This window comes from Cibotium barometz, chromosome 55, assembly GCF_041138505.1.
Source record: "Cibotium barometz isolate CiBa-2024 chromosome 55, ASM4113850v1, whole genome shotgun sequence".
NCBI lineage: Eukaryota > Viridiplantae > Streptophyta > Polypodiopsida > Cyatheales > Cibotiaceae > Cibotium > Cibotium barometz.
The window spans coordinates 12,767,625-12,786,095 of NC_141100.1; the positions used below are offsets into that span (position 1 = coordinate 12,767,625).

Sequence of the window (18,471 nt, forward strand, 5' to 3'; positions counted from 1 at the left end):
GACAAGGTGTGTGATAACCACTTTGGAGTACTAGAGTTATTGCATAGTTATAGTGCCAGCTCATATAGTCAGGTTCACAATATGGACCGACCACTTTGTATGTTATTGTAGGAGAGTACTTTCCCTTTATGTATGTACTCTTATCTTTTAGTTATATGGTTGTAGAGAAGAGAAGAAAATTCAGCCATCCATCTCTCTCTTGTGTGTGTGTGTGTGTGTGTGTGTGTGTGCGCACGTTGCAAGGAACTTAAGCTCTCTCTCTCTCTCTCTCCCCAGCATTCTCTTTAAATTAGGCATTCCCCAATTAACCACATAGGGACAGGTGGACAAAACGTAACATCCCACCTGCCCGGGATATCAACTGTCCTTAGTTGCATCATATCAACTGGCCCGTGTTTGAAAGTAAGATTGGATGAGGTTGGGATAGGCACGGAAGGACCGCTTAGGTATCCATCTAATATGTTCTTGAAGAGAATGCTTATCTTATTGTAAAAGTAAAGGAAAATTTAAATGATTTTGTTGAAAATGTGAATCGTTGGTGAAATGAAGTAAACACATACCTCCATCGTTGTAGCGTGGTTGAAATTATCTGCCAAAAACAAGGTTAAGACTCCAAAGATGCTTTCTATGGGTAGGAAATATAAAGTTCTTGAACATAATTCATGAGAAACTTGACATCATAAGAATAAAATATAAATTGATTATGGATATAAAGATAGGAGAAAAGTACCTTGAGTTGAAAAGTTGTTTGAGTGGGTGTAAGATTGTAGAGAAATAATAGATAGAATTGACTTTCCAATATATCCAAAGTTTAAGCACAATATAAACATGAATATAATTAATGACTAGCAACAATTCTAACAATCTTGATTGATAAAAAATGGAAACATGAATTTAACTATTTCATGATAGCTCTCTCGTATGAATAAAAAGAACAAAGTTGAAGTCATAAAAACGAGTTAATGGTCAATTGACATTACTAGGGAAAGGTCATATGCGATTGCTTAAGGTCATATGCGATTGCTTAAGGTCATAAAGAAGGTCTCTATACTAAAGAGGACTTAGGGTTTGTATAATATTTCAAAGAAAGAGTTGTGATCATGCACTTGTGTTAGTGGAGTTCCATGCGAACTCACATGATAAAATTTCTAACACATCTTCTAGTATCTCTATTTCAAACTACGCCAAACAAAATAAACTTATACGAGTTATTCTTTCTAGCAATGGACAAAATCTATGGCATAAGTTTCATTGAAGTTTGTATAAATACCTTCAAAAGATAGTTATAGCAAGTGTCTCTTAAATTTGAGGAAATCAACCTTTTGGTCATATTTGTCCAATTATCAATTAAGTTTAAAAAGAAATCTAATAAGATTTGCTCTTAATGTCTCATGATGGAAGATTCTGCTAATTGTTCCACCATCTCTTAGTTTTAAAAGGTTTAGACTAATGTTTTGGCAAGGGAAATAAAGGTATACATATACATAAGTTATTTAACAGCCTCACATAAAAATTATGGGTAAATGTTACTCCACAAGCTTTAAATTCGAACAAGACTAAAAGCTTTTGAAATGGTTTAAATAAACAAGTCTAAATCTATATAGTTAGCTTAATGTCAAATGTGATGATGATGAAAAGATTAATTTGCATTTAAAGTTATGAAAAAAATAAACTTGAATAATAAATATGAAACTTGGAAATCATAAGATTGAGTCAAGAGTAAGAAGGTCACACCTTACATTGTTTCGGTTGCAATGATGTTCTATATTGATAATCCTTCATTGAAAATTAGAGAGAAAAATGAGAAAGCAATGTGAATTCATTGAAAGAAAATATAATTTTTCTAAACTATAAATATCTGAAAGAAGGTTACAAAAATAATTGAAATAAAGATTTGATAAACAGAATGTTACTAAGAAATTTCACCTAGGGCCAAGGGTGCCAAGAGCCTTGTTCATACAGTCTGAAAAGATGACGAGGAAAGCTGTTTATAAGATAGGTAATGGTTGTTATTGAAAATTCTTGTATGAAGTTAGGGATGTGGGTGCGTATTTCCGACACCATATTAAAGAAGAATAAAATCTGCGATTTAGATGAAGCATCTGGGTAAAAGGATCAAATCCTTAATTGCATGAGTTACGTTGTGCTTTAAGCTTAACTAATTTGGCTTGATTTGGTCAAAATTTAAGGGCGGTTGAATCACCCAAAAAGGAAAAAAATAAAACCGAAAAACGACCTTGCCAATTTTTAAAACTTAGAACAAGACTTAGTTTTAAGATTTTAATCTAAAACCTCCTAATCAAAAGCTCTCCATGGCCAATCATGCTTTAAGCTTTGAAATAAAATTGTATTCTGTTTTCTTTTTCTTCTTCCAAACCTTTTAGCAAGGTGTGAAGGTGAGGGTAGGTATTTGAAGCTTCTAAAAGCTTTTAAGCTTATGATGAGGGTCGAAAAGCTTATATTATAAGCTTTATGATATAAAGCTTTAATAAATCCAATGTTTAGATTTAGCTACTTTAGAGAATGAATTATATAGTTATGTTATAGATTTTTAAAGATTTTATGAAAATAATATAAAAACAAGGCTTAAACTAAAGCTTTGGCTTAAAGAAAACTAAAGCTTAACTAAAACTTGATGAAAGTTTGAATTAGGGCTTTTTAGAAGCTTTAAAATAGAAGTTTTCTTGTAGAATCAGTAAGAGAGAGCATGAGGCTTATATATATATATATATATATATATATATACACACACACACATATATATGTATATATATATATATATATACACATATATATGTATATATATATATGTATGTATGCATGTATGTATGTATGTATTAGAACTAAGATTTAACTAAGCTTAGTATAAGGCTTTTAAACCAAGCCTCTTCACAGCAGTAAAAAAAATATCTATATATGTATGTATGTATTAGAACTAAGATTTAACTAAGCTTAGTATAAGGCTTTTAAACCAAGCCTCTTCACAGCAGTAAAAAAAATATCTAGCTCGTAGCACATAATCAAATAGGTAAGTTTTTCTCTTTTTCTTTTTAATAATAATAAATTAAAGCTAAACTTAAATAAAGCTTAATATATTTAAGCTTTTCAAAATAAAGCTTCTTCACCCCAGCAAAACAACGCACATGAAAAAAAAAAAAAAGAAATTCGCTCCCTGGAAATCGTCCACCATCGCCGAGAGAGAGAGAGAGAGGGAAAAAAAACAGCTTGCGCCTGTTGCCAGGGAGGGTGGAGAGAAAAGAAGAAAAGGAAAAAAAAATTCCCAATTCTCAAATTTCCCTTTTGATTAAATTTCCCTTTTGATTAAAGCTTTTAATCAAAAGCTTTGATTAAAGCTTTGATTAAAGCTTTTAATCCACAAGTTTTTTTCTCCCTGCTTTTCCCTCAATTGATTTATGGTCAATTTCCCCCATTGATTATGGGTTTTGAATATACAAGGAGCTTCCTAAATCAAAAAATAGGGCTTTGATCTCCTCAATTTGCTGATTCCATCCATTCAAATGGATTGCGGAGAGGATTTGCTGATTCCATCCCATAAAGATGGATTAGGGAGAGGATTAAGATTCTTGAAGGTGGTTTTGGAAAGAAGAAGGGTGGTTTTGGTTTGACAAAGGTGGTTTTGATCAAAAGTTGATATTAAACAATAGCCCTTGATCTAAATTTCCATCTCCAAGGGCTTAGAAAATTCCTATAACCCTTCAAGCTTTTGTCCATGGGTTTCTTTGACTACTCTATACCCTTTGGGTTTTAGTGAGCTTCTCCCTATTCTTTAAATCCAAGGTGATTTCATGGACTAGTAAGTGAAACTTCTTTGCTATTGGACTTTAATAGTCAAGCTTTGATCTTTAGTCACTTTAGCAATCAAAACATATTTTAAGTACTATTTTTAAGTGCTATTTCTTTACCCCAATGGAATTTAATAGTTAAGCTCTGATCTTTATTTACCTTAGCAATCCAAACATATTTTAAGTACCATTTTGTTACCAGTGGACTTTAATAGTCAAACCCTTTCTCTATAGGGTAACAACCTAAGGGCTAAGTTATTCACGACATGATAACTAGATTTTCAAGTCTAAAAATTTCTCTTATCCTTCAAGATGGAGGTGATTTCAGTACTACTTTTAAGTGCAATTTCTTTACCAATGGGCTTTACTAGTCAAGCCTTGACCTTTATTCACCTTAGAAATCCAAACATATAAAATAATTTTGATGTGAATTTCTCAAGTAATTCAAAGTCATGAAAAATTTTGGTTCTTCACACCATTTTAAAAAAATCTTTTGGTATCAAATTCACTTGGAACATGCATAGATCATGTAGTCACCTTAAAACCCTCAATAGATGAAATTATTTTGGCGTAGTTTTCTTAAGAGATTCACAGCTTGAGTATTTAAGAGATAGTCACGCGTGAAAAACTCTAGATAGTCACAACTATGAAAAACTTTGATTTTTCACACTAAATTTCTTTCAAGTTAAGAGGATAAGATTTCAGAGAAAAGAATTTATATTTTTGGCAAGGGAATCCCTCAAATTAAGACCTGTTTTTTGGCAATTTTGTTGGCATTTTTTTTTGTTTTTCATGATCGTGAAAAACTTTGAAGCATGCAAAACCAATATTTGTCTTTGACCTGATTTTGGGGGGTCCAAATCCTATTCTTACCTGCTTTAAGTCTACTTACCATAGCTAAGGCAATGAAATTTTTATCAAGACTCAAACAACAATATTTTTTTTATAGTTTTTGTGATTTTGGAAAAAAATAAAAAACACAACACCGTGGGTTTTCACATGAAAAAGAGTGGTGTATTACATGTCTTATAGTCCAGTTCTACCATTGGAGCCCTTTTAGAAGTGAGTATTGGATTTCATTGGTCCATTTAAAGTCCCCATCTTAGTGGCAATTGAGTACTACACGAAATGGGTCGAAGCTCATGCATTACGAGATAACACTCAATCAGTAATATAATTAATTTCAATAATGTTATCTTGGACTCTTTTCTGTTTCGTGCTTCATCTCTATTTTTTTAAATGTTAACTCAGTAAGTGTTGGTTCACCACCAACACCACGTTTAATCCACAGTTGACATTTGAGTGGGTTCAACGAGATGTGATTGAGTTTGTATCTCTCAAAGACTAGTCGAAATGAGCAAGGTGCTCCTTCCATGTCGAGTGCACACAGACGTCATCAATGAACATCTACAAGGTTTTTTGAAAGAGATCCTTGAAAGCTATACACATCAAGCATTGGAAGTTGGTAGGGGCATTGGCAAGCCATTGCATGACACGATACATGTAGGTACTCAGGTTTCTCTTTCTAGGTTGTTATGCAAATATTATGTAGATTTATTTATTATTCATTTGATTTTGAGTATATTTATTAATGCATGTGTGTAGATTATATTCTTTCAAAGATTTAAAGATGTTATGCGATTTACAAGATTGGAGTCCGAGCTTTTCAAAATTTGTTCCGTATCATTACGTAAGAAAGCTAAAGGACAAGAAAAATGTTATTTCATATACAACATGTTCAAATTGATTGCTTGGAACTACAATCATTGCATGGTTTATGACATGATGCCTGTGTACTGTTTGTAATGTTTGTCAACCTCAGTTTGTGTACTGTTTGTCAACCTCAGTTTGTGTAATTGATACCAATCTTTATCACTTGTGAAATATATATGGACATCGATAGTCTTTCCAAGCATGTTGAATGGCACAAATTAAATTTTCTGATGGGACAATGTGATGATGATGTTTGAGAAGGTATCTTTCTATCCTCATGAATCACAAGATTTTTAGGCATATGAGTATGTGAAAGCACATGTTGACAAAGAGGATTTGGCCAAAAAAAGAATTAAGTTATTGTATCAAGACAATAGTCCCTTCTGGTAGTGGTACATGAATTTAAATTGCATTTGTAGGCGTTCGTTGCTCATAATTTCTATGCACAAGGCAATTCAAGGATTTTTTCTATGCACAATGCAATTCAAAGATTTTGTGAGAAACTACCTTAATGTCTTTATAGTTGATGGTGCACAAGGCAATTAGGGATTTTTTCTATGCACAACGCAATTCAAAGATTTTGTGAGAAAGTACCCTAATGTCTTTATAGTTGACGTTGCATATAGGACTAAGGAGCATGATTTTGTGAGAAAGTACCCTAATGTCTTTATAGTTGATGTTGCATAAAGACGTTGCATATAGGACTGTGAGAAACTACCCTAATGTCTTTATAGTTGATGTTGCATAAAGACGTTGCATATAGGACTAAGAAGCATGATTTTGTGAGAAAGTACCCTAATGTCTTTATAGTTGACGTTGCATATAGGACTAAGAAGCATGATTTTGTGAGAAACTACCCTAATGTCTTTATAGTTGATGTTGCATATAGGAGATCCAATCTACATAAAATGACGGGATTATGAAATCCAATCTATGCATTGGCCAAAGCAATTCTATGGAAAGACATTATCTCATTTCCACCTTCAATAAATTACCCAAATGTTTGAATGCTCATGAGTCATTGTTAGTGCAACGCAAAATGTTCCATTGCCGGGATTTGAACCCGGGTCGCCTGGGTGAAAGCCAGGTATCCTAACCGGACTAGACGACAATGGAAGTTGTGCTAAGTGTCGCAAATTTATTTTAATATACTGACAAAAACTACTGTTTTGGAGTGAACATTGCTTTCGCAGCCAGCAGTCTTCTTATAGCTGCCTCCCTCTCGCCCGTTACCTGGTGTGGGCACGCCTGCAATTTGACTCAAATTTAGGGTCTCCCCAAAACATAAGAAAATGAACTTCTATTGTTTTCAAGCTCACAATAATGATGATCATCCTCCATTTCATAGTACGATCATTTAACAAAGTATGACCCTCCACACTCTAGACAAGTCCCCCACTTGTCTCTAAGCATATGAATGGCTATGTGTTCTGTCTGGCTGCATTTCAGAATGTACAACTCCACATCTCGACCATTTCCTTCATCTGTATTTATTGACAGTAAAATTGTCACCTTCAACTAGCAAATCACTGAGCAAGTGTTCATAGCCCTCATAGATTGGTTTGTCAATTGAATTCTCATCAGATGACACCTCAGCAATGTGGATATATTCCCAATGCTTCTATTTCCAATGCTTCACATGGGGCTTCTTGATACAAGATCTCCGTTCTTTGTGCATGCATGCATGACAATTGCCTTGCAGAATCATGCCTACAAGATCTCCATGCTTCACATGGGGCTTCTTGATACAAGATCTCCATTCTTTGTGCATGCATGCATGACAATTGCCTTGCCGGAGCCCAAACAAAGGTGACTGTTTGTGTCTTGGAGGTCTCTAATGTAGTGACAAAATTATCTAATCACACAAGTCAAAATCAGCCCACATGCAAACAAAAAGTTCAATGAACAAAAATAGTAGAGATGTGACATGGGCACATGCCCAAATCATTGATTTGGTGATTCTTTGGCCTACCTACATGCGGGAGGGATCAGGTTTTCCAATAGCTGCTACATGCTCATTAGCTAGTTTCTTCTTTTCTTGCTCCAATTTATTTATTTTCTCCTCATTAAGGTTTCTAGAAGAACCCGAGCTAGACTTGCGCTCCCCCTTTTGGTGACTAGCATATGTTTCCTTCTCCTCCTACTCCAGGCATGTACCTTTACACATCTCAATCCACCATGGGCACTTCTATCTTTCCCACTCAGAAAGTACTATGGTGCCTTTTGCCATCTTTCCCTCATGGAAAAAAGAGCATGTGTACATACAAAACTGTTGATCTTTAAGCATTGTCCATGCTTTGCATATTTTTGGAATGGACCCAATCTTCTTTGTGTTGGCTAGATGATGTAAATACCTAGCAAGCAAACAAGCCTATGCACATTTCTCCAAACTCTAATGACAAACACAATAAGCAAGGAAGTTGTTTCAAGACCCAAGAGTTAATTACCTCCACTTGCTTGAAGGTGGGGTAACCCCATTGGAGAGATCCCTCGAATGGCTTATACACATCTTTCCTGTGTCTAACTATCACTCAACCAATTTGGGATGGTCGGGTAACTCAAGAAGTGCATCATCAATAGTTGTCTTCGCAACGTGCTGCTCTATAGCAACCTATTAGCATCACCAATACTTGTCTTTGCAACCTGCTCTGCAGTAACCTAGTAGCATCACCAAGTATCTGATCCTTAAAAACTTCTTTTGTAAGCTATGGTATGAAAGCATGGCCACTTGAAGACATCTCATAAGTGATCTTCAGATTAGCACCAAGTGTCATCATTTTCACCATTCGACATCATAGATCCACAACATGTTTCATGGCAAACAAGTGATTTGCGCTACCATCATTCTGCTTGATGCATAATTTCCACCATGTTGTGCATAATGTCCACCATGTTGTGCTCTACCCCCTCTCAAATCATTTTGTTTGCGGAAACAATCACGTGCCATATGACCAAATTTCCCACAGTAATGGCATTCCACATCTTGCATAGATGTTTGTTGACCTTGCCAACATCCTCTACCACGAGGATTACCTCTGCCTCTCTGAGGTGTATATCCACGACCACCTCTAGCACCATATGTAGGCTGAAAATTCTGTTGTGGTGACCTGTCCTGCCATCCACGACCATTACCATGGCCACGTGATGCAAATCTCTCCCTGCCTCTAAATCCTCTTTGTGAGTAGAAAGCCTAATTTCTACCATTATCATAATGGCTAGTAGATGCATCACGAAAGGAGTCACTGAGTTTGATTTCCTCAACAAGCAAGAGTGAAACCAACTCATCAAAGTCTGATAAACCTATACTCCGAACCGAGATAGATGTATCAAAAGATTTATACTCCTTGCCAAGACCACGCAAGGTAATGTCTACCAAATCATCATCAAGCATGGGGGCATTTATTGTTGCCAATGCATCTACATACTTCTTTATCTCTTGTACATAATCATGGATACTCCTTCTATTCCGTTTCACATTATGAATCTGTTGTCGCAACTGAGACTTGCGAGAGCACTCATGTCTTTATCAAACAGCTTTACCAATGTATCCCATGCATTCTTGGGATTCTCAGCATCATGTATGTGTATGAGTATGGCACCCAAAATACATATAGATAGATAATGCAACACTTTGTATGCTCTTTCTGACCATTGCTTATGAGCTATAACCTGTTGCTGTGTAAGTTGTCGGGGTAGTTATAATAAGATTCCAAAAACTTTTTTCCTTTAGAAAACTTTTGATCCTGTACTTCCATGCCAGGAAGTTCTTCCTATCCAATTTTTCACCCTACTGGATTATCCGACATATTTGCTCAATGCAAATGCACCTTCCGCACACGTCCAAATCTGTAAACGAGCCTTCCTCAGCTCAACCACACTCTGATGAGTGTTCCAAATACTCCAAAGTAGTCAACAAACTTCAATTTTGATGTAGAAAATCAAACTGTATGCATCCAAAATAAAATGGTTTATGCAGTCCAAGATACCGTGCTTTGATGCGCTTTCCAAGGCTCCAAATTGTAATGTAGTGGTTCAATCAAGTGTGCATAACTTGCACTGACACCTAAACAACCTCAATGTTGCATATCAACACCTCCAAGATGCGTACATATCAATTTTGTCAAACCCCCTTCTCTATTTTGAGAAAAACCAAAAAAACCAATAGTAAAATGGCTCTAATTTCTTTAATATTTGTCCAAATTGAGAGACCATGCATTCATTAGCTTAGCAATGATGTCCACTAACTCTATGTAAAAGAAATTAGACCAATTGTTTAAGACCAGAGAGTAATTAGTCGATTAATCACACTCTGTTTCACTGAACTCAGTAGACAGCCTGTTTAATCAGCTCATTTCTAGCTCCATAGATTATAATTGCTCCAACCAATCATGTAGCCTCCTTCTCAAGTGTATGTATCAACCAATTGCTAAACCAATTTTGGAATTAATCAAGCACAAGAGTTGAATTGTGGCCTCCACTCAGTAAAAATATCAAAAGATGCTCTGTTTTTGTATACCAGGCTGCGTCGCCTGCTGTAGAGGGTATTTGGAGTGATTAAAGTGTCAATTAAAGGCATATAATGTTGCCTAACACTCCAATGCAAGTGTACAACCCATCAATGGGTTGATTTTTGCCAAAAACTAGGGTTAATTTCATCAAAAGTTGACCTCTATTTCTCTGTTTTGTGAGAGCTTCAAAACCAATGATTTTCAATCACTTATTTGCATCAAATTTGCTCCAAAATGAGTTGTAGGGCTTGTACATGAGTTGCCAATACATTCATCCTTGCCACATACATGTTTCTTTGCCAGATTTGCATCTATTTCACCATACATCACCGCTTCCAAGCTCCAATGGAAAGCTTCCAAAAAACCAGAATTTTCCTTTGCTTTGGGCAACCCTAATTTGCTTTGTTTCTGCTTGAATCACCTGCAATCTGCTCAAGGGTGTTTAGTAGACCTTACCCGATAGGCCAAGCTCTCAGATCTGATAGAAATCGGTGTGCTCCAAGCTTCCCAGCTTCTTCTCCCTCTTCTCTCACTCACTCATAAACCCTAATAGAGAGCACCAGGCTCTGATACCAAGTTTCTCTCTTACTTGATAGCCTGCCGACCAATGCCTCGAGTCCCTAATCTCATAGTCCTTGACACTTTCTCTCTCTATGTGTCCAAGGCTACTATAAGTGCCCGCGACCTTGACTAAAGTGCTCACACATATATCTATCTACCACGTGGTCTACATCATCGGTGGCTCAGAGGTGGTTTTACTTTGTTGGGATAGGTTACATTGGGTTGTGGGGTCTCTTTCTCTCTTTCTCAGAGATTTTCACATGGCTTCTCACTCTTTGGAGCCTCACATCTTCTCTTGTCTTCAGTCTTCTTGTCGTGGGCAGCTTCTCTCCTCGCGTCCGTCTCTTCTTTCAGTCTTCTTGGGGCAGCTTCTCTTCTCGTGTCCATGTCTTCCTTTAGATCTTCTTGGTGTGGATCTTCTTCTTGGAAGGAGATGTTCTTCTTCTTTCATGGCTGGGGCCATGAGCTTGTCCGTAAGGTCTTCTTGCTCCATGTGAGCAACATGTTTAAATGTTCTGCTGACAGTTCCTTTGGGTTTTTTCTGTTTATCTTGTATCATTATGCAATGCAAACCCAAATCTATGCGGGAGGTCTTACCTCTTGCCTTATTCTGGACAAGGGCAGTGTCTGATCCCATTTTTACACTGATATAATGTGCCCAATACAGTGGTGGTAGTAGATCGTAGGCTGCCGCTAGGGTTTTTCTGTCTTCTACGTCCTCTTTCTCTTGCCCTTCTTCTTCTGCTTCGGCTTCTTCCCCGTCCTCCTCGGCTTCATGGCTGTGCCCGCCCACCACGATCTCCATGGATCCCTTCGCAGTTGCGTCCGACAGCCCTCCCATTCCGGTTCAAGAATCCGGAATTTCGTCCGTCAATTTGGCCATCCTGAGTGAAAATCCGGAATCTTTGAGCCACGATCCGGCAGGTTTGAGCTCAGAAACGGCTACGTTTCAACACGATCCAGCACTCCCTAGCACGTTAATCATACAACCTGTGGTGGAGTCGCTTGTCGTTAAACAGCTGCCGGGTGCCCCGCAGACGCAGGAGATTAGGGTTTCTCCCTCTCTCTCTCTCTCACACACACACACCCCTTAAACACCTTAAAGCAATGTAATCAAACACCTTCAACCAGAGAGATGATAGAGCACAGCCTTACTTGGTGAAATGAAGGGAACTCGGCTTGCAAGTGTAAGAGTGCCAGCCTGCACAAAAACCAGAGTATCGACTCCTACAAGACGGACGAAGAGACGCTGCACAGGACGGTGAAGGCAGCCACGTCAAAGCACTTGGATGCAGCCTGCAGCGGTACCGATCAGTGTCGGCTGGTTGAGTACACGAGCTGGGTCTATGCTGATCTTTTGGGAGCTGAGTTGCGGGGCGGAGGGACTGCCGGACGCTTTCCGGATTCAACAAGTCGGGGAGCGTTGGAGTCAGCAGGCCGGGTGGAGGCGGAATTGGAAATCCGGAGGAGTGCAGAATGAGCAGTCTGGGTGGCGTGGGGATATCGGACGCCTCCGTTTTCGAGGACTGCTGCCTGGCAATGTTTTGGATTCCTCGAAAAATAGAGAAACCATTGAGGCGGAAGCCGCCAGCTTTCAATGATCAGCATCTGCACAGGGGCAGAGGGCGTAAATGCGTACAGGTAGGCATCGTTGTCACCCGCTTGGTTCTGCTGAGCTGGCGTGAGAGGGGGCTCCAACCTCCAGGTGGAAAGCGTTCCGTGCACTCCCCCGCTACAGGACAAGGGGGAGCGCATGAAATATATCCCCACCCGGTACCCTCTTGCACATGTAGACCTTGAAGAAATTCAGTCCCGAACAGTTGTTGCGGATAATCTTCCCGCTGATCACTCAATTGAGTCATGGAGAGGCTGTTTTGGGAGTGTTGGCAATGTGAAGATGGTCCGCATATGTGAGCCAGAGGCAATCAATGGTGCTAATCAAGCTTCTGCCGAGTTCGTGAAAGACGTGGTTGTCAGCAAGAAGCTTCATGCTCTGATAGAATATGAATCTGTGGAGCAAGCAGAACGAGCTGTTTCTATGCTTACAGATCAACGGAATTGAAGAAGTGGACTTTGACATGTCCGATTATTGCTTAGGAGGACGTTCCAGAATAAACATGGTGATCAGCCATCCACTGGTTCTAAATCTTCCAAAGTGAGTGAAGGAGGTGAAGAAGATGCTGTTCCCACAACAAGTGATAGTGTTCCTGAGAAGACTGGGGAGGAGAGTCATACAATCGAAAGGTCTGACGAACTTATGGGAAATGATAATGTTCTTTTTGAGAAGGATGGATCGTCAAAGAGAGGACGAGGCCGGGACGTGGGCAATTGCAAAATGGAGGTCGCAGTAACAGCCTTCCAAATGCTGAAACAAAGCCACCTCCGGGCCCACGGATGCCTGATGGGACTCGAGGCTTTACCATAGGTCGAGGAAAATCAATCAGCACCAACACACTGTAGCCTGGTTCTGGAGTCCCTTTTTTGTTGAGCTGGAATTTTTGTCTTGTTAGAGATCTTCAGCTCTCCATGCCAATCCTGCATCTAACTGGGTTTTTATGTGATACAAGTTGGTGGGGAGTGGCGCAGTTGCTTGTGAACCTGTAAAAATGTTTTGGCATGTTTTAAACTTGGTTTGGGTGAAAGTGGCAAGCTAATATATACTTGTGATACCATATTGAAAAAAATAGGTAGAGGGAGAGGAGACACACATACAGGAGCAAACCCTAATGTATATTACAAATCCTAACCATAGAGGGAAGCCATCTCCCTTCTCACACAATGCATAAAGCCATAATCCATAATACACAAGACACACTATGTCTTGTGTCCACACACATCTAACCCTAGCTAATGTCCACACACTATGACCAGCTGGACGCGGTCATTTATGTCTCACACATGTTCCTACCTAACATGCCAGCACATAGCACAGCTAGCACACACTGACATCGAGCTTGAATCTCAACAAGCATCATTCCATGTAAGATTCCTCCCCAGTCTCTCAGGATGTCCAACATCTTCCCCTGTAATCAATTCCCTCTTCAAAAATATAAAAGATCTTGTTTCTACCTATTTTGACCTAGAGAGAGAAAATATTCTAGAGAGAGAATATTCAGATTTTGAATATTTTTGGATGGAAAAATATCTCTTCTTATTAAAATAAGTTTCCCCGAAACAGAAGTTCAAAAAGATTTTCAGAAGGTGCATTAGAAAATCAAGTATAATCTGTTCAAGAGACCTTATCCTAAGGGTCTAGATTTTCGAAAAATTTTAAATTAAGTTTTTGAAGGGCCAATCAGATTCATCCAAATGTATGGAGAAGATAAATAGAAGAAATAAAGAAAATCTTCCAAAAAATGAGTAAATACTCACATAAGATGAAGAGTGGACTAAGGAACAAAGGAAAAACTTAAAAAAATAGATTTTTGACACCTCACAATAGGGATTCCCCCCTCATGAATGAGGCGCCTACTTTACATGTGTAATGGAGTTTTAAATCATCAAAAATTGAGATATTTCATCTCTCCTCTCTCCTAATTCAAGTCTAGTTCCAAAAAGTAAGCTTAACTGACCTAAAAATGGTCAAAAATTGACCAAACTAATTTGAAAAATTCTAGAATCAGTTTGCTTGGTTAGGAGATCACTTTTTCCTACAAATAGAAGCCTCCCCCTTTGTTGAAGAATAATAGTGTTTTATGCATTGTTACTCTACTTCTCCCAACAAGAACCAAGAACTATGAATTTCTTAATAATTCACTAGTTTTTGACCTTTCCCTCTTCTAAAGATTGGTGGCCACTCTTGTTGTAAGCAAGAGGAGAACCCTCAAACCATCAAGCCAAAGGAAAGCTCCCAAAATTCATGTAAGTTAGAAATCTTATATTTTTCTTTATTCTTTTTATGCTTTTCTAATTTTTGTGTTGTTTGAAGTGATAAATGGATGCTATGCCTTGTGGAAAGACTTTCCCCCTCTCTCATTCTTAAAATCAGCCCTTCTTTATCCTAGTTAAGTGAATTAATAGTTGGAATTAAACTTTCATATTAATTCTCTTTTAAAAGTAAAAAATTGTTTAGTTAGAATGCTTAAAACCAATTGAGGTTAATTTTTAAGTAAAATAAAGTACGAAAATTTAAAAAATAGTCAGCCATACAAAAGAGGTTATGGCAAAACTTTTCAAAAATTTGGTGAAATAAGTATTATCTTTTATTATTCTAAAAGAGTAATCCCTATCGTTTCTATATTCTAAAAGTGTCATTTTCATGCATAGAAAGATGCATATTGATTTTTTTTAAAAAGGGTGATTTTCAATAGAATTAAGTTCTATGCATAGAAAGATGCATATTGATTATTTTTTTTCATAAAAGAATAATTTTTATTATAAAAGTGTTACTTTCATCAATATTGATTTTTATGCTTAAATAGATGCATAAAAGAATATTTTTTTTATTATAAAAGTGTTACTTTCATCAATTTTGATTTTATGCATAAAAAGACGCATAAAAAAACTATAAATAGATGTGATGAGAATGAGAGGTAAATAGATGTGATAAGATGGGATGCGAATCAGAAAGATGGGAATGAATGGATGTGAATGTATGTGAAGAATAGAAGTGAATGTATGTGAAGAAGAGAAGTGGATGTATGTGAAAGATGGAAATGGATGTATGAGAAAGAATGGATGTGGATGTATGTGAGAGGATAGATGTGGATGTGTATGTGATAAGTATGGATGTGGTGAAAAGATGGATGTGGATGTATGTGAAAGGATAGATGTGGATGTGTATGTGATAAGTATAGATGTGGAAGAATATATGTGAATGTGAATGTGATGGATATGAACGAGGATAGAGGCGATGGGATGGAAGTAAATTGGATAGATATGAATGATAAAGGATGTGAATGAATGATATGGGATGTGAATGAATGATATGGGATGTGAATGAATGTGTTAGCATGTGAATCAAGATGTGAATGAATGATAAGGGATGTGAATGAATGTGATAACCTATGAATCAGGATGTGAATGAATGTAATATGATGAGAAATGAATGTGATAAGATGCAATGTAAACTGGATAAATGTTAATGTATGTGAAGTGATGAGATGATGCAAGGGGATGAGATCTGATGAGGAGATCTGATGAGGATAAATGAGATGATGCAAGGGGATGAGATCTGATGAGGATAAATGAGGAATTAAGTGTTGAGGTAGGAAAATATGTGATTAGATAAGAATGGGAATACTTATGAAATTGTGTGGATTGATGAGGATGAATGTATGGATGATGCGGATTGATGTGTGGATTAATGTGGATGAATGTATACATGATGTGGATTGATGTGTGGATGATGTGGATGAATGTATAGATGATGTGGATTGATGTAGATGGATGTATGGGGATGATGCGGATTGATGCGGATGATGTGGATTGATGTTGATGGGTGTATAGATGATGTGGATTGATGTGTGGATTGATGTGGATGATGTGGATGGATGTATGGATGATGTGGATGTTGTGATTGGATATGATTTTGAAGTGGGAATGATGTGATGTGATAGTGATTGATGAAGAAAATAAAATTGTGTGAAGATGAGAAAAGATGGGGACTAATATGAAAGGATATGGAGTAATGAGAAAAGATGGAAATATTGTTGGAACTGTAATTATATGTGAAATCTGTTTTTAAATGACTGTTTTATGTCAAGAATGCTGGGGAAGCATTTTTGACCGTCTTGTGAATGAGGTCGTGGAGACCTATCTGTTAAAGTTGCAACTGCTGAGACGGAGAGTCATTAGAGGACGTCTCGCGCGTAGCAAGGTCGGTCGAGGTCTTGACCAGCCCTTGGTTCGATTAAAATGGTGAGCTTTCGGTAGTACGATGGATGAGGGACCAAGGAAGCGGCCTATGAGTGAAGCGCTAGGTCACTTGCGAAGGATCCTAGAGGGTGCTGACCATACGGTGCTCGGGCTCTAGGTCTCGCCGAAGATACCCACAAGTACGTCGAGGAAGATATTGGATCAAGGAGTAAGAGTTGTTTTCTGAATTCAGTTATGGATCTGGTTGATTGACCTTGCTGGTCCTACGGATGAGTCCATGGCTCTTTTATATGGATCTGTTGGTTGATCTTGCTGATCTTCAACGGAGATTCCATTTGGATATTTTTATGTGATTATATTGTTGGGTACTATGAGCTAGGAACTATTAAAAAGGCCCCTGAGTAAACAGGTGGTAAGCGTTCTGGTTGCCAATGATGCCATAGGTACACTGATGAAGGAAGAAATTGGAATTTAGGATTCAACTGGATAATTAGAGGATTATGATCAGTAACACTATGGTTTCATTAAAAGATTGTTTTAATGATTGCTGAATCTGTGAAAAAGGCAAGTTCATATTGGGTGTGTAAGTGGTGTGACTAGTTTTATGTTTGCATGAACATCCGGCTAGGGGGCCTGGGAACTCTTTTCCCTGGTACACTCGGGATAAAACCTAACCAAATTCCTAATTGGATCCCATCACTCCAGTGGTTGGGCGGTTGGCTAACCCATGGGACTTAGGCTGGACTGATGGATCCGTAAATAGAGACTCAATTTCTGTATAGTACGATAGATGAGGTAAATCCTGGATTAAAAAATTGTTCTATGGAAAAGAATCAACGGCTGTGCCTCTCAATGAGGAAAAAAGCGTTGGTCTCTATGATCCAAGTGCAATCTTTTCCTTGATCTAATTATGGAACTTACAGGTTTGGTCAGATCAGTTCTGTTAGTTTCAAGGCTTTTGACTACGTTATAGAAAAGTTATCCTGGAGGAATCGCCCGTGCTTTCCAGGCAAGGGAAGTTTTTCCGAGTTCGGTTTTGGAAGAGCCGATAAATTAATCTCTTGTCCGGATATCCGTTAGGCGAGGCCCCGAGTGTGGGATCCTGCCCCGCGCAAGAAGTACTGCTTCCGCTGCTAGCACCCCTGAATTCGTTGTGCTAGCACCCCTGAATTCGTTGTGCGATGGGGTGAGGGATCTTACAGCTAAAATCAGAGCAAATTTGACTAATGAGGATCAACCGAGAAGCCAAGACTGTCAAAAATTTATGAAGAAGTAGTAAAGGGTTGTAATTGTGTGATAAAATTCATACAAAATTATATTCAAACTGAAATTCGTAAATTGGTAATTGGGTCTTCAGATGGAAGTACCACAATTGTATGGAATCTCTGACTTGCTTGAGGCCTAGACATGATGGTATTTATCTTATAGTTCCAAGGACCGTGACTACCCGTATATACTGAGGATATAACTACAGCTCTTTACTGGCAGTATATACGAGTAAATCTAAGACTTGAAATTATAAGCATTAATACTATCCAGACGATGAATTCGAATGTGGTTGATATGATTTTAAACTCCGATTGAGAAATGATGAGTTGATTTGGATTCTGATTGAAAAATGAAGATTTTTGAATTGTAATAACTAAGCAAAACCACAATGAGGATGAATGGGACGAGTCCTTGTAATAATGTTAAGAAAACAGGGTTTCTAAGCAAGTTTTCAGTTTGATTTTCTTTTGAGAATAGAAGGAGTATTTCTTGAATCAGTATCCCCAAAACTTCTTGATCAAAATTTTGAATTTCATACCAGAATTCCTTGAATTCTTTAACCTTGATCCACAGATCAATTCGAAGGGTCCCAAACTTAGTTTCAGATTTGGCGGGAGTTTTGAGTGTATTTTTCTAAACTGGTCACACCTTCTTTCCTCGAAACTGAAGAAAGAGTTTGGTCTTGGTCATAGTCTGATTCAAGGTTCGAGTTGGATAAGATTTTTCCTGAACTATCTTTCTCAAAAAGGTTTGGTAATTCAGTTACTATTTTATTGAATTTCTTTCTATGAATATTCACT

At 37.8% G+C, this 18,471-nt stretch overlaps 1 protein-coding gene and 1 non-coding gene across 2 annotated transcripts; one reads left to right on the forward strand and one right to left on the reverse strand.

Annotated features, from left to right (window-relative positions):
• Positions 1-6,558: 6,558 nt before the first annotated feature.
• Positions 6,559-6,632, reverse strand: TRNAE-UUC (transfer RNA glutamic acid (anticodon UUC)). The gene has a single exon. It is a non-coding gene; the product is annotated as a tRNA-Glu (tRNA).
• A 5,429-nt stretch (positions 6,633-12,061) lies between these two features.
• Positions 12,062-13,227, forward strand: LOC147607385 (la-related protein 6C-like). The gene is given in 3 exon segments (XM_086790744.1): positions 12,062-12,226; positions 12,291-12,897; positions 12,939-13,227. Coding segments are annotated over 3 exon segments (879 nt in total). The 3' UTR covers positions 13,046-13,227.
• Positions 13,228-18,471: the final 5,244 nt, after the last annotated feature.